The following is a 23287-nucleotide window of genomic DNA, read 5'->3' on the forward strand; positions in this document are numbered from 1 at the left end:
CCACGCAGGGCAATCGACCTCACGACCCACCTACCGATTAGCACCAGAGCTAGTCTGGCGCCCATCCGGACACATTACATTCACAGCAGCCACTCCCGCTAGGAACCGCACCGGGACTCGAGCCCGAGACCCCGGACGACGGCAAGTGCAATTGATTATTTGGCAATTTTATAAGATTAATTGTAAGTGACATAAGTAGTGGCCATTAATAAAGCTGTGTGTGATAAAAATCTTTAATTGGGCTATCCTTTACGAACCTGAGGTAAATAGTAACAATATTTACAAGATTATGCCCTAAGGATCAAGGGAAAATCTTGGATATGTGATACGGAACAATTACCGAAAGCTTTTGCTAACAGTCACCTGCACAGAAATCATTTTCCAGTGGCTAACACAATAAAAAAAAATATTTTGTTAACCATGTATTGTGTCAAAGCACTTACATAAAACTTATGACAAAAATTGAACAAATTAAACACTTAACCTCACTATTATTAATAAGTGTTTTTTGATGTCCACTAATATGGTTATGAGTACAAAAAAAAACAACCAAGTTGGCCAAAGGTGAACCCTTCGGGATTCGGGTGCGTTCGGGTAGGGTCTCACCTCTGTGTATATTTTAGGCTTTCCATGGTCCGCTCTTTTGTACATCGTAGGCTCTCCGGTTCTGTACCGCCTTTTTTCTTCGTATAGAACTGTTCTATGGATCTAGGCTACACAACAACAAAAGTAATTGATTATTGAGTGGTTGAAGTGTTAGTATTTTTATTTCTTTGTGAATTATTGAAAACAGTGTTGTGTGTTAACAAATTTAACTTGAGAGATGCCGTCTAAATTGGAAGAGGTGGGTGTTCACTCTCTACACTTAGATATATGTTTAGTAGTTTGTACACGTTATGAATGTTGTAGCATGATTTGCATTCTCCAGTGCGCTAGCGTCCTGGAAATAAACTCTCATGTATTGGCTGGCACTGTTAATAATTTTTATAATAATGTTTCATAATTTTCAACCTTTTTTTAATATTATAAACTATATAATTTTCGTCAACTTCAAATCCCTTTGTAACTATAGAATCTTCCAGAAATCAGTAGGGAAAAAACTCAAGATTTGAGAAATTTTATACATTTTATGAATTTATGGTATTTAAATATCTCTGTGTTCACTGTTAGTGAACAGCATATGGGATATGTGAGGAATTTTATGTTCTAAAACAAAGATCAAACAAAACATTTATTGACATAATCCACTCAACTATAGGTTTTTTTGTTAAGCATATGGTAAATATATGAATACTCAAACATTGTGGTCTTGCCATTTCGTCCTTCACTGTTCATCAACTGCGAACACACAGAATTTGGGCATCAACAATATGCATTAATAGATCTAGAACACCTATAGAATAGACACAGTTTATAAAACATGTAATTGGAGGGCTGAAAATTTGAACAGACCATTTACTCCAGTGCATGTGTTAGTACAAATTAAGCCTCATCAGTCTGTTGCTGTAGACAATTAAAATTATGGTAAGCATATAATAATTATTCATTAAAATGTATAACACTGACTATTTAAAACACTGCGTAAAAGGCTTCTCAAAATTACTAGCATTTAAATTATTAACCACCGTCTCTTAGTTCTTTAACTCAGATGCTACGTTAAACATCGCCAAGTATGCGGCCACTCGCCTCGTTCTATGGTCACACACCAGCTCTTAGTGGCATGTACGGCTTCTCGACAGGCGTGGAACTCTGTCTTGCCACTTGGCGCAGCTCCGGGAAGAGGTGTAGTCGCGGACCTCCACGTCTTGTCCGTACCAGAAGGACTCTTCATCTTCCTTCCACCTGAATGACCGCAGAAAATCACACTGAGACTCGAACCAGTCTTCACTTCAGATCACCTCAGCGTCACCAATGTCTCCCCCTCACTGTTCACAGGGCAAGCGAGTCGTTCACTGTTGTCGCGCTGTAACACCTCTGTCTTCTGTCGTTGAGACCGAAAGCCCTATTTCCCTTGCCGACTTGTCTGCGTGCTTCTACTAGTTGAGTTACTCGTACTTTGCTGCGCGTGTGTGGCGCACTTGTCCGGAGAATCGAACCAGTCACCTTAGTCGTCCTGCTGGGTACTACAGATGCTTGAAGAGCTAGTGTTGCTCGCTCCACCAGGACTCAAACAAGCCACTTAAATTCTCCTGCCACGCCCCTGCCGCTACCTTACTTTAGCTTGGTGTTTATTAGTTTGTTCAACGTTTCTTACTCGTTACTCATCGAGCAGGTAATCACTCGTCGACTTAGGACTTGAACCTGAGACCTTTAATACTGGATGGACCCCGCACAGCCAAACCAAGGGGGAGGGGAACATAATGCACCACCGCTGGCTGTCTTCCAAATAAAGGGTGCAATCTAGGACAGTGAAAAAATACTCAAAGTTCTACATGTCTAGCGTTACTATGTTTTTGTGATTTTAAGCCAGTAAATGCCACATTGGTAAAGAAATAAGTCTCATGCCTCGGTTTTAAATGCTAATGTCTTTCATTTTCACGAATGATTTTCATTGTTCATTTGTAATGTAAACTTTTGAACTTGAATATGAGTTCTAATAGAATTTAAATAGTTATACCTTTTTTTTACTGCAGTCTATAAAACCACTCTCTCGCAAGGCTGTAGTAAGTTTTTCAAACTTAGAAACATTTTTTTTAACATTTTTAAACTCTGCTCTTTTCATCTTATTTTTTGTAAAGTCATAGGTTTTTTGTCTTACTTTTTTTACAGTTTTACCTTTTAAATTTCTAGTCCTATTTTCTTCTAAAATTACATTAAAGACAGATATGGGAACATCTGTAGCAATGCTTGTAGTCTCACTAACATTATATTTTAATTTATACGTTTCTTTTTGGGTTTTTAAATGCGTTGAGACATTGAACTCTGTCGAAAAGCCTGGGAACTGATGCATCAACCAGAAATACTTGAAGTAGATGCCATACAATAAGTGTGATACCAGACCAGTTGTGTAAGAGCTTTGAATATACATATATACTGTATAGAAGTCGCGAGTGGATAGGATTTACTCTACGTTTTTTCAGGAGCGTATGATGAGCAAGCTTGGGAACTTCACCGGCTGCAGGGCGCTGCCGTAACGCCCTGTATCGTCTCAGGTTGTCATTTGCACGTTAGAGCGCAGCACTGTCGCCCCGCACCCCCCACTAATCATTCACTGCAGCTCAAGGTCGTTCAACGGGAGGGGGAAAGGGGGGTGTTCGAAGAGTTCGACACTTGTCCGCTAGGGACCACCACAAGTCGATGCCCTAGAGATGGTGGCGATTGTGGCGGTGAATTAACCAACTACCTCAAAACCGTGTTAAGAGATTTTAACCTGGGCTGGCGACTTCTACACAGTATGTATATTGAAAGGTAGGAGCGGGTGGAAGGGCTGACGTCGGGCCGTGCGCAGTGCCAGCGAGACCTGGAGGAGCTGAGGCGGCTGCTGGGGACCGCGGAGCGCCCGCGGGTGAAAGACGTGCTGCTGCTGGAGGCTCGCAGGCTTGAGACGGAGCTCGGAGCGCTGCGCGAGAAGGAGCGCGCCGCCGGCGACGTGGAGATGAAGCCGGCGACCGCCGCCGCCACAGCCTCCTCCAAGCCCAGGTGCTACGAGGTCAAGCTCAACAACTACGGTGAGCGGGTCCCTCGCTCCCGCCCGCTGTCCGAGGCCCGGTGCGCGCTTCAGGACAGTCTAGCCTCTTCATCTCCGGTTCTTAAGAGGCCACTCCAGTGTTTCAGGGGCACTACGCAACCCGCGTTAACCTCATAAGATTCAATGCTATTTTCATTTTGCTTATAACTAATTAACTAATATAGATTTCAAAATGATGCTTGCTTGATATGTAAGACAACGATGCTCTTATCAAAGCCCCTTTCTTCAAAAACATGCATAAATTATGGTTCAAACCAAGACTGAATATTAGTAAAGATTAGTATAAAACCATAATTTATGCACGTTTTTGAAGAAAGGGACTTTGATAAGAGCATCGTTTTCTTACATATCAAGCAATCATCATTTTGAAATCTATATTAGTTAATTAGTTATAAGCAAAATGAAAATAGCATTGAATCTTATGAGGTTAACGCGGGTTGCGTAGTGCCCCTGAAACACTGGAGTGGCCTCTTAAATGTGCTACTCGACGGTTATCTGAATATTTGAATTGTAGGAGCTAATTGAATAACTTGCTTCCATACGAAACCTCAATCGAAAAACCCTGTTCTTACTCCTTTACAATTCTTAGTTCAGCAAAAACTGGGGTTTGTATACCCTTCCAGAGGCAATGGTCATTATGAGCCAGAATGTTCTTTATTCAGCATTCCAAAGCTGTGCAGAATGCATAAGCAATGGGTGGAACTTCTGTTGCCATATAACAATCAAATGAATGAGAATATTATTCTTATTTAGTCTCGCTCAAGCTTCACAGGTTGCCTAACCCACCCTTATTGGCTGCTTATTACAAAACTGTATTTTTGAAAACCAATTTTTTTTTAACTGATATGATAAGATTTCTTATACAGGTCAAGGTAAGATAAAAATTCACCTTTTGCCTATGCTCTCATTGATTACTGATATTGGTTTTAACCCTAATAAATTAAAATAAATTTTTACCTTTTTTTGATGATGGACGACTTGAAATGGGGGAGGAGCCAAGCTGTTCAAATAACGGCCGGGTGACGAGCCACTGTTTACTGTGGGACTGTATGTAAACAAACAGCAAAATATAATGGAATATACTATTTTGAAAGAGTTATCGTGGACAAAATCGTTAATAATTGGAATTCATTTGAAGTTGGTTTAAGGATTTAGCTTTTAAATGGCTTTAAAAAGGCGTTGAGATGTTATGTTTCCACTTATTATAACGATGTGTGGATAGTGGCACGCGGTAAGGACGTGTAGTGAAAGCCTATAGCTATCCAAGTCATAGTCTTTTCTGTGGTTATATGTAGTAAACGAAAATGTATTAACAAATTACTGCATCGCAGTTTGCGAAAAGCATTCGCAGACCAGTCCAGGATCTTCATCTTCGATAGCAAGTTTTTTTAAAAACACACAGCCATAGTTCTTGTCCTACAGGCCGAGCCTTTCGGGCTCCCAGGCCTCCACCTCATTCACAAACATTCTCGCGGACTGTTAGTCCGACTTCTGCGTGGCTGATTAGCGATTCTCTTAGCTGAGCGCTTGCCTGTCTGTTCGTGAGCCCACACCCTCCACTTTCTGACGTCACGAGCCATGCACTCGAGACGTACGTGACAGCACGCTGTGACACTCCTGCACCCGTGCGTGAATGTGGTCGCTCGGCAGTGCTTAGCGCAAGTCATCACAGTGCTCGCCACCGTACTTTATCAATCTTATACGTCCGGACTCCCAATTTCACTTAGCACTGGCGATCCTACGTTGCGCACAAGTTAACAAAGCATTTTTATGTCTATCCATAGGTAACACTGCCGCCTACTAATGCCAGCGAAGTTCCCTAGCAAAGTTTCGCCTGCATAGCAAAATTATTACTGAGTGTTTTTAAGCCTACAAATAGGTACACTATACATAAAAACTATACAAAAGTGTACTACAAAAATTACTAAAATATAAAATACAATAATAATTTAAAAAAGGTAAATTTAACAACAATGTCTTTTCCCTATTCAGGCCAGGTGACAGGACACACTTTGGCTTTTGTCATTATCATGTAAATGTTTCCTCCTCGTGAAATAGCAGCTTTGTTCTGTTTTCGTGGAGAAAATAAACAAAATAAATTTTTAATGTCTTTATTTTGCAAGGGATTAATTTTAATTCCTTGGCAAACTGTGGAGTACCTCAACCAGTACTTCGGAGCTTAGTAAAATATTTTAAATATTTGCATGTATGTACCAGTTGGACCATGAAGTTCATTGGGTCTGTACTGTTAAAACAAAAAATGGATGAATGAGTAAGCAAGTTTGAATCAATGAAAATGCTAGAGCATTGGAGACCGTATGCAAAAGAACACTGCTCTTTCAGTAATCCTGTTTAAGGTTGGATCCAGGTTTGCAGCAAAGGAGTTGTATACATTTAGGATAGTGGTGTGATTTTTAAATGTGATGAACATTAATAAACTGTGTTTTTTTATTGTTCCATATAAATAATTTTTAATTTTTCTTTTAGTAAATACCATGTGTGTGAAACTTGTGTAGAGTAATCAGCTCCACATTATGGTCTAAAATCTATAAGATAACAGTAATATTTTTATATATATTACAAGTGTAGTTTTGAGTGCAATAGGTTTATATATAAGATTAAATGTTAATACTTGGAGGTCCACATTAATTTGACAATTTTACTATTTTTACTTCTATACCATTATCAATTTTATGTATAAACTTTGGCATAAATAAATCATGATCACTGCAGAAGATAACTTAATGCAGGGCTTGTAACAAGTCACTTTTTTCACTTTTTTTCCCCTTTTTTTGTGTGTGTCACTTTTGGTCACTTTTTCACTGCATTGGTCACTTTTCTTCACTGTTTCCAGTGTATATTTGGATTGGATATAATATTTTATTATTTAAGTATAAGGATAAGGTACATGGAGGCTTGCTGTACTTCAAATATGCTCAAGTAAGTAATATAATATTCAACTTCTATGTACGTAATTTGTTTTGCCCCAATGAATGTTTTCTGAGGGGCGTATGCTCCCATGCTGTCATAATCCAGTATGGTGTAGCATTTTATTTCAGGACTTAACAGCTATGCTGAATTAGTAAAAGACAAATAAGCCCCTAGCTTACATTGTATACATTAAGTAGTAAATTGGCTACTGTAATATAATAATACTAACATTTTCTTATTCATTAAAAACTTGCATTAAATTGAAAGTGAGTTATATGTTTTGTTGGGCAACTGTGGTTTAATAATACTTAAAATAATGTGTTTACTGCTTTGTAGATACGGCTGATAAGAAAATTTTTGCATGTGCAAGTGTAATGTGTGTTTTTAAGTCTCTTGATTTTCTATCACTGAAGTGGCTTATGATTTGAAATGGGGAAGTATAAATTTCAATATTCATGGCTGGAAAGAGATGACTCTGAAGGACATTTGGTGAAAGAGTGGGGAAAAAGATGCAGTGATAGTGGACTGATGTGCATAGTATGTGACAAATCGATAAATGTGAGCAAAGGTTTTCAGGCAATAGCACAACATGCATCCATGTTAAAACACAGACAAAATTTTAAAATCAAGCAGGCATCTAACCAACTTCACCTCACAGTTTCACCCCCATCCTGTTCATCTGCCCCGTCTTCTTCACGTGGTGGAACAGTGCTGTTGTACAATATCAGAGACAGAACTACAGCAGCTGAGCTTATGTGGTGTTTCAAGTGTGTTGCTTCTGACTATTCATTTTCTTCATGCAATGGACTGCAAGAAACATTCAAAGTTATGTTTGGTGACAGTGTGTTGCAAGACTTCTCTTTAGGAAATAACAAGGCTCATTACTTGGTTAGTGATGCTTTGGGTCCGTACTTCAAAAAACTTCAAATGCAAGATATGGTAGGTTCCTACTTTACTTTACTTTATGACGAAACCACAAATTTGTCTGGAATGAAGGAGCTCCAAACTGGTGTGCGGTATTGGTCAAATTCTCAAAACAAAATTGTTTTCAGTCATTTAGAAACCTTTTACATAGGTGCAGCCACTTCTTCAGTCATCGTAGAAAAGCTGAATGATGCTTTGAACAGTTATATGCTTCCTTTGTCCAATTTGCTGATGCTTGGATCTGATGGTCCTAATGTCAATAAGTCAGTTGCTCGAAACTTTAATGATACCTGTGTATTGAATAAAAGAAAGCCATTGATTGACATAGGTACCTGCAACATCCACACAATCCATAATGCATTTCTTAAAGGCATTTCGGAATTTGGAGAAGATGTTTCAGAACTTGTTTTGGATATACACAATTTTTTTGATGGATGGCCAGCTTGGAGAAGTGATTTCATGGAAATACAGACATCTTTGAAGCTCCCAAAACATAATTTTGTAAAGCATTGCTCAAGTCGGTGGCTCACATTATGTTCAGCAGCAAAAAGGTTACAAGAGCAGTGGACTGCTGTGCGCAAGTATTTTTTGAGCTACATCCCCAAAAAAAAAAACAAAATTAATGGAAACCCCACGCTACTTGAAAATGTCCGTCAAGTGAAAAAGCCTACAATCAAAGCTCAATATTGTTTTTAATTTCAAGTGCAATATTGTTTAGCAGTGTAACAGATTTTTTCCAGAGAAATGAACCTCTAATTCATCTGCTTCATTCCAGACTTGAATCATTAGTTACTACCTTACTTGGAAGAATCTGCACCACAGACTGTCTAAAGAATTTAAAACTAGACTGTGTTGAAGATGTGTTTTGTACACATAATTTGCTTCCCATTAATGATATTGTTGTTGGGGATGAAGCCAGAAATGCCTTGAATGGTACATCTGAAAAGGAAAGGAGTTTATTCTTCTTGGGTGTTCAAAAACATTTCACTGAAAGTATAAAGCACATTGTCAAAAAGTCATCACTTGGTTCTGCTCTTCTCAAGAGCTTATCCTGTCTCAATCCTGATAAGAGATGTTTACCAGAGAGCTATCATAGCCTACTTGAAATATCACGAGCTATGCCATGTGACGTCCCGAATGACTTGCTATTGGACGAATGGAAACTACTGCAAAGAGAGGAAGAAACCTCAACTGCATGTGTGTCGGTGGATGTGTACTGGACACAGTTCATGGAGCTGAAGAATGTATGCGGCACTGGTCCAAAGTACCCTAACGTAACCAAAGTTGTGAAAGCAGCACTATCACCTTCACATGGTAGTGCTGATGTTGAAAAGGGGTTTTCATCTTCATGTAGGACATTGACCACTGATTGGGCCTCAATGTCTGAAAGAACGTTAAATGCAATAATGACTGTAAAGAGTGCACTGAAAAAGTATGATAATAAACCATGTCTAGTCCCTATTACGGATGAGCTCTTGAGAATGGGATGTGTTGCTTACAAGAGTTATAATGCCTACCTAGAAGAGAAAGAAAGGAGAGAGAAAAAAAAAGTTACTGGAAGAACAGAAAGATCTAGAAAGAAAAGCAAAAGAAAAAGAACAACTAGAGAAGTTGGAAAATCAGAAAAGAACAATTGAAGAGGATGAGCAAAAGTTGAAGAAATGTAGGAAGGAATACGAAGAAATTGAAGGAAGTGGCTTAACACTTCTGGATGAAGACTCATAAAAGCACTGAAGAAAAGAGACTTCAAAGAAGTTACGTTGGCCCAAGCTATGATTGAAGGGGCTAAAAAAGTCCAAGTTCAAGCTGCTGAAACAAAGCGTGTACATCAAACTTTGACTAAATCAATAGAGAAAAAAAAAACAAGTTGATTAAAGACTTTTTTCAACAGTCATTAAAAAAGAAAGACTGAAGTTTTGTTTTGTATAGAAAATGTGTAAGTGTATTAAAATAGCTTTCTGTGTTTATGTATTTTATATTTTGAATTTTTATATTAGCCTTTCAATTTGATATTAAGTACTTGGGGTTTTTTATAAATTTTTTTATATTGCAAATACTATATGCTTTACCTCATTCACTTGAATAAAATCATTATTGTTATTGAAACAATTTATTTAGGTTTCTATCTGCATTTGTATACTTTGTAATGGTTTATTAATAATAATGCTCTATAATAGTTTTTATGTAATAATTAATGTATACTGGAAAGGATATAGTGTGTATTTGAACTCAATTGTTACAATGAAAACAAGTGAATAATCTTTGAGCTAGCTCATGTATGCAACATTTTAAATCATGTTGTTAAATGTATTATGTAAGTAATAGAACTAAAAGTTAAAAAGTAAATAAGGAAAATGGCAAGGGGTGGTTGGGGAGGACCATTTTCTTTATTTTGTTTTGTTTTTACACATATCACTTTGTCAATTTTTACTCCTTGAAAAGTCACTAAAAGTCACTTTTTTAAAAATCTGAAGTCACTTTTTCACTTTTTTTTAGCCTTTTACCTGTTACAAGCCCTGCTTAATGAAAATATTTAAATATTATTAGCTAGCATTGCCTTTAACAGTTGGGTGCAAAATATAAGTCAAATGTTCTGTAAAATATCAAAATTTAAAAGTTTTTGTCCCGCTAATTTGTAACTCAGTTGGAGTCATTCATGAGTTCTTATTTCTCTACCACTGGGATTATGTCTAGTTGTAATTACTTATATTTGTAGCACACATACCTTGATGAAATTTCATTTCTCAATACATGCATATAAATCATATCACAATCTCAACACTTATTCTTCATTTATAATACCCGTTCGGTGATTTTATTTCAATTTAAATCACCTAGGGCGCGGTTACACGGGAGTCTGAACTACTTCAGGTGAACATGTTCAGCTGTTGAGTGCGGTTACACACAGTTCGAGGCCATTTCCCATTTAACTTAAACAGGTTGGCAAAGTAGTTCAGATCGACATATCTTCTACATTAGCCTCTGATTGGCTGTTTAGAATATAAACAGTCTTTTGCAGAAATTCAAGATGGAAAGTGTTTCTGGCACAAGTTCGAGTAATATTTTACCGAATGCAACAAAAAAAAATCAACAGATAATTTTATATATATATATATATATATATTAATTGATCCTAATTTTCTTAAAACTGAGATAGGTACTCTCGCTCAAAAAATAATAATAAATAAGTTTAAAAATTTTACTGTGCATGTTGTTTGAATTCCCAATTTGTAAAAAAAAAAAAAAATATTGAGCAATATAAAACACATTCCATTTGTGCTGATAATGCTGTATAAACAAGTGAGAAAATCACGCGTTTTCTGGATACAATTACAAAATAGAGATCAACAACACAGTCATTCGTTGACAGTAGACAATTGGTATTAGAGCTAAACACACTTTTCAGCAACTACAGTGTAACCGTACACTTTCGCGTTTGTAAACGTGTTTACTTAAACATGTTCACCTGAAGTTGTTCAGGGTCCCGTGTAACCGCGCCCCTAGTTCTGGACATAAAAATTTCATTAATCATTTCAAACAGAAAACAACTTTCTTCAGAACACCATCTCAACAATTCAGTCTTTTTTTTAAAAAAAACTTTTTTTTATGCTCCTAGGAAGCAAAGATATTTCAATAATTTGCAAAACAAAGCACATAAATTAACATTTTCTCATAGAGTTCATTCAAGTCCAAAGACAAAATAAACAATATTCAGATTCATAGTTCTGTGAATATTGCATATTTACACCTGCTTGCCATTCATTTATTTTGTTAGTGAACTTGTGTGTGTTTTTTGTTGCAGCTTGGAATCAGTCTGATAAGTTTGTGAAGATATATGTTTCCTTGAAAAATGTCCACACCCTTGCCGAGGAAAGTGTCAGCTGTGAGTTCAATGACAGGTACTGTTGTGATTGTCCACCGTTTGCATGCAAATAGTTGGGAGTTTTAATACGGACCCTTGTAGAACGAGCATTAAATTTATGTTTATAGACAATATTTAATTGTATAATGAGTAGGGACACTGGATAGTTGAGAATAAAATATTATGAATTAAGTAAATAAAATATATAAAATCTGTGTTTGAATTTGTAAGTGATGTAAAACAGTAGTATGAAAATTACAATAATGCGTGGTATGCCTAAATAATACCTAATTAACACAGAAAACTAATTTACTGCCAGTATTACCATTTACACACTTCATCTGCACATATGCTGCAGTTCATAATGTCTTAATGAGGTTTTGCTGAACAATCTGTTTTCTTTGTTTAAATAATAATAATAAAGATTTCCATACTACTTTTTGTATAATTTTTGTGGACTGCTACGGCTAACATTAGCGGTATTGTTCAATCTCCCTATGGTCAAAGACAACATTTATCTGAGGAAATGATGTAACCTGTGGCAATTACTTTATTACGTGGGCAAGCTCACTCGCCTTCCACCAAGCCAACCTGGGTGTGATTCCCCCGTTCCCCTCGCCTATGCGTTCCATTCAGGCTATAGCATAGGTTACATGTCCGTGCGTGAACAGTTGGCAAACAAAATCATTCTGTTATGATTTAAGTGAAAAACTGTCAAGGTATTTATTGTAAGCATGTCAAACAAAAAAGATCTTCAAAACCTGAGTTTGTATTTTTATCAAAAATATACTTCAACATGGCATAAGAGCCAGAGCGCAAGAAATTTAACATTAATACTGAAGGTATAAAAATCTTTGACATGTAAACATTACAATTATTTGAAAAAATTCTTCGTTACAAAGATGTAGGTATTTTAGCCAAAGCTTGTACAAAAAGGTTTCACACCTGATAAAGTGACCTTGTAAGAAAGTTACTAGCGTGTAAGCTTGCTTACCCATGCCAGTCATTCTAAAGGACATGAAAAGTTGGAACATTGGTTAAAAAAAAATAATTCAACCGTAGTAAATCAGGTCTTAACAAAGCCGAGAATAAGCCCAAATAAGTGGCTTCAATACTGCAAAGAAATTTGAATTCAGGAAAATTTCCCTTCAATTTTTCCTTGCATTAGGCAGTGTGCTTTGTGTTGATTTTTTGAACTGAAATTTTTGAAAACTCACCAAACAAACCAATTTCAAATGAGGAACAAACTTATAATCACTTTTTGGTTCCTATGTATACATGTACCTATACATAGGAACCAAAAAGTGATTATAAGTTTGTTCCTCATTTGAAATTGGTTTGTTTGGTGAGTTTTCAAAAATTTCAGTTCAAAAAATCAACACAAAGCACACTGCCTAATGCCTATATGTATGTCTGTAAACTAAAGTTATGTCTGCTGGATATAGTTAAAAAATTAAAATTGTATTTATCAGGAACACCTCAGAGGTGAAAGTAGTGAAACCATTTAAAATTTTAAAAACTTACTCCCATTGAGGTCAGCATTCTGTGGATGGTTAAGAGTTAGTAAACAAACAATTATCTCATGGTTTGTCAGTAACGTTTTAATAATTTAAGGTTTAAAACATTTCTGATGTTAATTAGAGCAACAACGATAGTTTTTACATACATTTTTAAGTAATTGGGTTTAGCAAACTTCAAGAAGAAAGAAAATTTATTTAGGTAGTTTGGGACTAAGGGACTATAAATATAAAATCTGGCCGGTTAAATATAAATTTTTGTAATTTAAGAAAAATATGACTTCATTGTTTAGTATTTTTAAATTAGAGTCTTTTATGAATGAGAGGCCAATGTTTATGTTAGACAATTCTGAATGATAAAAAAAGGATTAAAATCCTTTTGAAACTTAGCTGCTACACACCGGCCGTTGCGTAGGAGTCTCAGTGGGGCCTCAGTGAAGGGCACTGTGAACAGCGGCAGGTAGAAAGGTGCATTTCAGGAGTTGGCTAAGAATAAATAAGAAAGACAGGCCAGAGGTGAAGGTTGAAGCGAAAAGAGGCGTACAGCTCCCAAACTGGAACCCCACTGCCAAAAACCAATCCGAGCAGTGGTAAAATCAAGATTTTTAAAGAATGAACATGATAGGCAAAAATGTTTGAAAAAAACCTATAATTTTAGGGTTTAGCTTCTAATGGTAAGTTCCTCGTACTGCTGTGGGAAAATCCTGGTTACATCCCAGTTGGGCCGAAAAACACAAAATAGTATAGGAAAAGATGAAGACAAAACCACAGAAAATTACATTAAAAGACTACATGTTGATAACAAAATAAATAATAGGAAAATTAACTCCCTTTATCTGGAAACTACATCACTTCTTCTCTTCAGAGAGACTTTCAATAAAAAAAAAAAAAAAACGAAAACATTAGGTCAGATCTTCCGTGAGGTTATTGAGAGATTGCCTGGATGGTGTTGGTGAGTCATGTAGTTATAGTCGGTCCTGGAACCGAGAAGAGAGCGGGGCTGGAACAAGATCAGATGTCGCGAGCATAGCGACCTAGATGCATAGGTGCGTCTAGCTGCAGAAGAGGCCGCGAGATGGTGTACAGGGAGGCGGAGTCAAATAGTTCCAACTCTGGCCAACAGAGCAAGTGAGGAGAGGCAGAGCGGCGCATGGGGAAGGGGGGAGGGGTGGTACAGTTAGTATGTAGATTGACCAACAAGAGTCGTGCAAGCGCTGCAGAAAGATGGTTTGAGTGCCCCGTCCAAGAGGCACTTCAAAAAGGGGGAAGTCATAGCAGTTCCTGCTATGACAGTGTGAGGAAGAGCCAAAAAGTTTTGTGGGTGGGGGCCATAAAGACAGACAAATATTCATAGTTAGAATTTTCGCCATACGAATTGCATCATGACCACTCACGAGGAATTCATTTCCAGTGTTCCCATTTGTGCAGCCCCATTGTCTAAAGCTTTCTTGATATAGATCTAGTGGCACAAACCAAACAGCATCACGACCTCTATGCGTAGCCATAACTGCTTCTGACTTTTGTTTGAAACAACCTCAGTGGTCTTCATGTAGTAATGATGGGTGTTCCATTGTTTGAACAGGTTTATGCATCTCTATGTGAAAGGACTAGACAATAAAAACTATTATCTACCTATCAACAACTTGCTGGAGGAAATTGACCCTGAGAAAAGCTACTGGAAGGTCAAGACAGGTATTGCTTTCTAAACTCTTAGCCTCGTATGTGTGCCTAGTTAATATTATGGGCACAGTTACCGAACTACTTCAGGTGAACAGGTTTAAACATGTTTACAAATGCGAAAGTGTATGGTTACACGCATGGGCGCAAATCTGTAGGATTTCCAGGGGGGGCCCGTGAATTCTGTGGTTTAAGAATTTTGCGCTAGAGGTCAACCGAAACAAGTCTTCTCTGGATGATAAGCTCGTATGTTATACACTTTATTTTTACGTAAGTGATATTAACAATAAAGCAGAGCAACATATGTTTTAGTAATTATTAATTAATGACAATAAGAAGTGATCTCTCAAACATGTGTGAATAATTTGCTAACCTAAATACATAAAATATCCATGAAAAAATCTATAAAAATAATATACGTGCATATAATGCAAATAGATAACACCCCACCCATACATTACCATTTTCCAAAAGTGTTTATTCTAATTTCAGATCTTGAAGCAAAATCTTTAGCTAATTCATGTAAACTAAGTTCATCCAAACGACACAACAAATACTAAAAACATAGTAAAATAAATATTTAAGGGGGCTCCCATGCAACCAACATGATTTTTTTGTTCGTTTTTGCTCGATATTGAAAACGGCAACAGTTAGACGCTTGAAATATTCACAGAATATTTAGTTATAAATTCACTTTTAAACATAAATGATTCAATTAAAATAAAACAAATATTTAAGGGGGGCTCCCATACAACAAACGTGAAAACAGAATAAATTTCACAAATGATGTATTTCTGTTGCCGCTATAACAAGAAATACTAAACCAGAATAAAATAATTTTTTAAGTGGGGCTCCCGTACAACAGACATGATTTTTTTTGGCCGTTTTTATAGATAATGGTACAGAACCCTTCGTGCGCGAGTTCGACTCGCACTTTGTCGGTTTTTTTTTATGCCACATCACATAATTACTGCGATTCAAATGCTGTTCGTGAAATTCTTTGTTCACAGTTTTTGATGCACCCTAAAAACCCAAAGCGCCAAAGCTAATAAACGGATCAACATCAAATGAACGATCGAATCATATTAAAACCCTTAAAGACTGTTTTATTCAGTAAAGGCATCAACCAGGTAAAAAAGAAAAAAATTTAATGACACAAATGAAAAATCTCGGAGATAGAACTATGAAATTTATCCTACAGCTAATTGAACCACATACATTTCTCGGCTTATATTTAGTATAATCAGTATTTTGGCAGTGAATTATTTATTTAAAATATGTCGCTTGATTAGTTATTAAAGAGACGCGTTTGCTTCCTTATTAATTTAAATACGGATGTGTAACGTTTAAATACTTCTTTCTCACTCTTACTTCTGTTTACTCGTGCAGTGTTGCAGTTATCAAATAACAAATGTTATTAAGTGAGTATCGGCCATGAATTGTGAAAATTATTGTTTGATAATAAAAGGGAAGTGATTTTAAATTCCATATTGAAGAGGAAAAAAATTATTCCTTGTATATTCACATGTAACGTACAGAGCAGCTAGCCTTACAGAATGGAGACGAGCTAAAAAATTACAGAAAATGGTATATAAGTTTCAGTTCATAAATAAACTAAATTCTGCTATAATTACTGTTAAAGTATTAATTTGTTTGTATACTGGAAAAAATAACGTTACATAATCACTTAAATAAAATATATTACCTAAATAATAGTCACTACTTATAAAACAATCAAGCTTACCAGGTGAGAATCAGATTCTGTTTTCCGTTTCTTCCGCGTCACGAACTTATCCATGTTGATGTTTGCCAAGAAAGCAGAAGACTGGCGCACACGAGAGCAAAACCACTTTAAAAACAAGACTACCTGAAACCTATAATACTGTCGTTTCAGAGGACAATGTAGTGTGGGTAACAATGGGGAGGAAATGCTAACGGAACCCTACCCTAGCTTCGTCCTTTGGAATGAACGGTTTCTAGGAATTAAGGGTTTCAAAGTTCTCACTGGAAAACTCCATACCATGGCTTTCGCAGAAGGGGTAGGGGAAAATAACAAAGGAAATCGAAGGTAGGAATGTAAAGCATGTCAAAGTTTCTGTCGTCGTTGTAAATAATAATCTGATATATATATATATATATATATATATATATATATATATATATGTTGTGTACACCATTAACATTAAAATCACGAAGTGGGCCCCCCCAAGGAGGGGCCCATTAATTCCAGGGGGGGCCCGGGCCCCCCTGGCCCCCCCCGGGATCTACGCCCATGGTTACACAGCAGTTGGTATAAAGTGTGTTCAACTCCAAAACCGATTGTCTTCTGTCATCGAATGAATGAGTTGTGAATCGTATTTATATTGTATCTGGTAAAAGAGGGTTTTTTTCCATTTTTTCCCATTTGTTTTAAGGTAATATAAAAGGAGATTTAAAATGAATCTGCATTGTTTTTATTTGACTCTATTTGTCACTTTACATGAAACAGTTTAGACGAAAATGTCAGAAAAATAGGCTTCGAAACAAAACGATTTGTGTTAGACATAATTTCCAACAACAGAAAATCTTGCAGTGGGTAAAATATTAGACGAACTTGTGCCAGCAACATTCTCCATCTTGCATTTTTCACAAAAGACTGTTTATACTCTCAAAACTCGACAGCCAATCAGAGGCTTATGCAGATGAGATGTTGTTCTGAAGAGCTTTGCTAACCTATGTTGGTTAAATAAGAAAAGGACTTGAACAAAACATGTTTAGATAGTGTGCAACCGCATGTAAAAGTTGTAACATGTTTACCTGAAATAGTTCAGAATGCTGTGTAACCGTGCCCTATAACTTTATTTCCTGCTCTGTTAACAGTATGTTACAGCGGTGTGTTGTTGAAGGCCTATAGTCTCTTAGAGGTAAGAATGTTTGTTTATGTTTGTTTACTGGTGTATCTACGTAATGAAGACCATTAAAGTAAGGTAAGGCAACTTTAAGAGAAATATAACATTTCATAATGTAAATGGGAAAGAATATTCCTGACCAAAATAGTGCAAACCATTATGATTACATACAGGTTTAAACAATAAACTTGAATTCAATATAACTATACAATTTAGGTAACACCATAAGAAATATGAGCACAACAAGGAAGCATTTCCTAAAAAAGTTTTGTAATGGTGACTAAGGAGGAATTCCGAGGGTAATCATGGCAAGTACATGATCAAGGGCATGCAGCAAACAGCAAGTTGAAAGTAGCATTCAAAACAAGCAATTTAGACAGAAAGATTTAACACTAAGACTACCAACACAGTGATGTTACAAATTAGTAGTATGCCATGATTCACCCCACAGATGCTTGCTGGGCGACTCTCTGATCATTATAACTTGCTGGGGTACTCGTAGATCACTATAGCTCGCGGGAAACTTGCTGATCACTTTACCTCATGGGATACTTGCTGATCACTATAGCAATCTGGGACACTTGCAGATCACTATAACTCGCTCGGACACTTGCTAATCACTAGGGCTCGTGGGAAATTTGCTGATCACTATACCTCATGGGATATTCGCTGATCACTATATGTCGTGGGACACTTGCTGATCACTATAGCTAGTTTGGGCACTCGTTAATACTATAGCTCACTAGGAGCTGGCTCATTACTGCAGCTCACTGATCACTGTAGCTTGCTGGCTTGAATAGTTTAAATTTACTGGTAAAGTATTTACTTTGGAGTGGAAAGCTATAAAAAATAAATTCATTCAGAATATTTTATGTATGCTAATTCTTTATGTAAAAAGATTTCTTTCATAAATTACTTACAAGTTTAAAAGTAAAAAATATTTTTTTATAGAACAGAACATCGTCGGACAGACTGAAACCTTACAGAGCTGTCAAAATGAAAATAGAGAAACTTTAGGCAATAGCTGTGCAGCTCTACAGCTTCACAGCTTGTTCGCTTGCTGCAGCTTGAATATATATGTTAAGAGGAGAGAGAGTGAAATCAGTCAGACGATGTGTCTGTCTATTTTATGTGTTATTTGCTGTTATTTGGCTAAGTATTTGATGTTTTTTGTTTACTTGAAGTATGAAGCGTGAAAATACTTTTATGATAAGTTAACTTGGTTAAATTTTAAACAAATGTTAATATTATTTGTTATTTACATAGTTCTTAACTAAGTCTGGTTAAGAAACTAAAATTTTTTGTACTTCTTTTTTCTTAAACTTACAACTTTATTTAGGGCTTGAACACAAAGCACTATCAGTCCTCAAAATATATAAATACAAAACATTCATAATGTTATATATTCCACTACGTAATTATTTAATGTAAAAGTAAAAAATTTTAATTGAACAATTCTATCTCTAAGTTCAGACACTTTAAACAAAGATACAGCTGATGTAATACATTATATTCAGAAAATATGGAGAAAAACACATTTCTACATAATTGATATTTTATTTTGAAATTAATAAAATATTTCAAGTTCATTCCAGCAGGTTTTTGTGCAATAAAAGTGACAGTTACTGAATAATTCAGGAACAGATGTTTTATTATTTACGAATGTACTACTAGCTCGCTGTAGGCAGAGGTGCCCACCCCCCCTAAACACTATGACTCACCCCCCCCCCCCCCCAAAATTTTTTATGCCATTTTCTCAATGATTTACTCAATTATTTTATAATATTATACTTTTTAAGCATTATATTTTATCACATTTTGCATTAATTAAACCTGATTTTCTAATAATAATTTTGGTCATATCAGATAATATTTACATCCTGAACCGACAGATGCCAAACTGCTTTTGTTGAGGAAAGTGCGGGGTTACCAATTTTATTTACAAGATCCCTTTCAATTATTAAAGCACCAGAAACGTATTTTCACATTAGAAGCTATAATTATGTAAATAATATATACATTTTTCTCATCTTTTAACCCCCCCCCTGAAATTTTAATGACGCAGTCTGCGTCGTTACCCCCCCTTGTGGGCACCCCTGCTGTAGGAAAGGTTTTGATGGAGATTAAAAACTGACGTAAACTAGCTTCTACTGTGCAACTTAGTTTCCCCCCTTTCCTTCTTTCCGACAGAGAATTTCCGTCACTCCCCTCTCTGTCGCAAAGAAGGAAGGGGGGAACCTAAGTTGCGCAGTAGAAGCTAGTTTTCGTCAGTTTTTAATCTCCATCAAAACCTTTCCTACAGCGAGCCAGTAGTATGCGTGCGTGTGCACGCTTGCAATTGGGGTTTCGCCCGGAGGGTTAGCAAACGGCCCGTGCGAGCAGTTGTCTCGTCGAGTGAGCTGGTTGATGTGGGGTGTGCAGATAACGTGGTGGTGTTCCTGGCCAAGAAGAAGGTGGGGACGAGCTGGTCGCACATGACGGGCTCGGAGAAGCGCGCCCAGGACAACAAGATGCCGAAGCTGGACTCGTCGGAGGACCCCACGGCGGGGCTCATGGACATGATGAAGCACATGTACGAGACGGGCGACGACGAGATGAAGAGGACGATCGCCAAGGCGTGGACGGAGAGCCGCGAGAAGCAGATGTCGGGAGAGACCCTCAACTTCTAGCCAGCTCTTCCAACGCCAAATGGTAGAGCCGAGTGGTTTCATTCCTGTGACATTGTCTAACGTGCTGTTCTCTCTTCCACGTAGCGACCCGCCCTCGTCGGTCATGCCCTCAGCAGCAGCCACTCACTAAACACTATTCCATTGTTCTTCTTAACACGATAGGAAGCATTCATTCCATTTTCGTTTATTTTGGACCTGTAACTGAAATCCTCTCTTCTGAAATTGAAAATTCATTTCTAAGATACTCCCGATTATCTGTGCTGTGGATACCAAAAATTGAGGGGAATACACAGTCTATGAACATATGATAAAAAAACCTAATAAATAATTTAAAAAAAAACTCAAAAAGCTGTAAATGTTAAAAAAATTTTAAATTCGTACACAAAATTATTTAAAGCTGGGTCAATAGCAAACAAATTTGTACTTTCGAAGAACATTTATAACCTCTTTATTGCCAAATAAATTATAGAACACCTTTTTGTGCAAAATGTTTGAAGAACCACTAGCGTGATGCCTAATTTCAATAACTTTATCCAAGAATAAGTGTTAAAAAATTTATTTGATTTTATATACTGAAGCACGAATATGACTTCTGTTAACTAGCGGAAAAATGTTCTTTCAGTTTTCATTGCTCTTTTTTGCTTTTATGCTGGTATTTATTACAAATCAAATAAGCCACAAAGTAGATAATCAAGAGTTACCGTATTTTCACTCTTGATTAACTATACCATATTTGCATGTAGAAGGGTTGTACCTGTGTAAAATTCGCATCTATAATTTTGGACTTAAAAATCATATTATTTTCACCTTAAGGGTTGCCCTCAAATATGGGTTGCACTATATATCTGTTTTCAGTAGAGTTCAATGGATACAAGTGGAGTCTGTGAAGTCTCAGCTTATTGGCACGTAAGAAATACAGCACTGGTGTTGACCCTTCTTCTTTGTCTGCTGTCTGTCATGCTTAAGTCCTGCGCCCACTCTCTCCCCTCTCCCCCCTTTATGGCCTCTCCTTTCCCACACTACCTGACAAAAGATGAAAGAAAATAATAACATTTTTTATACCCATGTGTGGAAAGGTGGCAAGCTACTATTTCTAATCAATTCCTTCCTTAAAAACTAGCATGTACATTACAGTCAGTGAGAATCTTGTGCGAGGGCTGGGGGAATATAATAGCCGCACTTCAAAACAACGATTGCTGTAGTTTTGTCATGGAATCAGGGTGTCTACCATACATGACAACCTGGAAAACCGGGAAAATGGTGGGTGTTTGACGTGACCGGGAATGAACTGGGAAAAAGCCTTTAATTTCTAGATATTTCCGGAAATGTTAAGTTGTTTTAGTTGTACTATCCTCTTTATGGCTGGTGAGAAGTCCTCTGAGCTTTTCCCCCCCCTTCTACACCACTAGTCCAACAGTGAACATCTGTGTGAATGAACACATGTTGCTGAAATCGTAGTAGCGCGACAGTGTGATGCGTAGGATGCGATGAAACTGATAAATATCCGTATGCACACATGCGGCCTGCCTTTCCTCCTTAGCGTTTCAACAGCCCCCAGCGATGGTTACCTTGACAGCTTTTCCCCTGGGTTGATAAAAATATGTTATTTCATAGCGCAAAAAAATGTTTGTAAGAATAGCACACACTAAGTCTCTCCTGTTCACACGAATCATATCAAAGCGATATCATGGCGCTTAACCTTCTTGACCTTGTTGGAAATGTATGATTTAGTGGCAAGGCAAGGTGTGGTTGCAAGGCCAAAGTGGATGTACATAGTTTCCTAATACGACAATTGTATGGATTAGCTCTTGTAAACTTTGGACAGTGATACTGCTAACAGCTTTGTAAGGCATCACAATTATGCATTTAATGAGTTAATTTTCTTTAACTGCTAACCCAAAATACAGTAAAAAAAATGGAATATGCTTTTTCGGTCACTGTGCTGTTGGAAATGTATGATTTAGTGGCAAGGCAGAAATTACTTGACAGTTCTAGTAATTATATGATAAAAAAGTATTTTAAAAGTGCTGCCATATTTAATGATATGGGTACTGTGCAAAACATGAACAGTTTTTGAAGTGAAATGTCTCTATTTCAGCAATTGTCGGGTGCTGTCGAGCTAGTAGTACAGCATCTCTGTGGGAATAGTTGAGCAAGAAACCGATTGAGAAGATGGTGGAAGCATGCAAAGTAACTCATAAGTTTTTTTATGTTAAATAATGTTCTAGGATGTTTAGACTTTTTGCAAGTCATCTGGAAACCTCTTTTACTTTTTAGACGGTTGTAAACCACAGGTAAAGTTAATTGCTTTTTGTTTTCATTCTTACTATTTCTGTTTGTAACGTTTGTTATGCATATAATAAAGTAGTCATTAAGAAATGTTTGTTTTCATTAAAATGTGAATACGTAATAAATGAAACACACACAGGTTTTGTTCTGGTGGCAGACTTTCTTGTATTGCTTGTGTACATGTTTTTTCAACATTTGGAACTACGTTAAATAATCGGAAGATAATCATTTATCTTTATCTACTTTAATCTTCACACAGCTGAACCTCGATCATCTGCAATAATGCAGGCTTATTGTTGTAATTGTCTGGGATGAATAAGCTATCGTAGTTGCCCATAGCAGTAATCACGAGAGAAGAGTGTGTGTCCTGACCCACGGTGGCAGTACTGTAGGGACCACGAAAGTAGCGAGCTGCATCCCATAGTTCCGACAACAAACATTGCTCGGCACAGATCGGCAGAACGAAACGGCTGCGGGGCGGCGCGCACGGAACTAGGCACGGCACAGCTATATATTAGGCGTTATAAAAACATACAGCGCAGTAATGAAAGCGCAACATTGAAATGTGTATCTGTAAAAACGTAATGGCATTTTGTTACACTGAACACTTATAGACACTTATAATTCTAACATGACGTGACTGTAAAAAAAATTGACTAAAGTTTCGAAACTCACCACAGTGAAGGCAGTGTTGGTTAGATCTGCAGCTCATGTAAGCCAAGAGTGGCAAAATTGCACCTCTTAGTTATGTGAAACGAGGCGATATGGAAACATTAAAATATTACCAGAGCTCTATAAGTCAAAGAATAAATACCAGTTCTTACAAAGGCTGAGCCAAACAC

General features: G+C 37.0%; 1 protein-coding gene across 1 annotated transcript; it reads left to right on the forward strand.

Moving 5' to 3' along the window:
* The first annotated feature begins 644 nt into the window (after nucleotides 1–644).
* Nucleotides 645–22535, forward strand: LOC134536718 (calcyclin-binding protein). The gene is made up of 6 exons (XM_063376595.1): nucleotides 645–844; nucleotides 3449–3668; nucleotides 11346–11442; nucleotides 14505–14614; nucleotides 19909–20178; nucleotides 22255–22535. The coding sequence occupies exons 1-5, from the start codon at nucleotides 824–826 to the stop codon at nucleotides 20154–20156; spliced, it is 696 nt and encodes a 231-aa protein (XP_063232665.1). The 5' UTR covers nucleotides 645–823; the 3' UTR covers nucleotides 20157–20178; nucleotides 22255–22535.
* The last annotated feature ends 752 nt before the right edge of the window (nucleotides 22536–23287 follow it).

This window comes from Bacillus rossius, chromosome 11 (assembly GCF_032445375.1).
Source record: "Bacillus rossius redtenbacheri isolate Brsri chromosome 11, Brsri_v3, whole genome shotgun sequence".
Taxonomy (NCBI): domain Eukaryota; kingdom Metazoa; phylum Arthropoda; class Insecta; order Phasmatodea; family Bacillidae; genus Bacillus; species Bacillus rossius.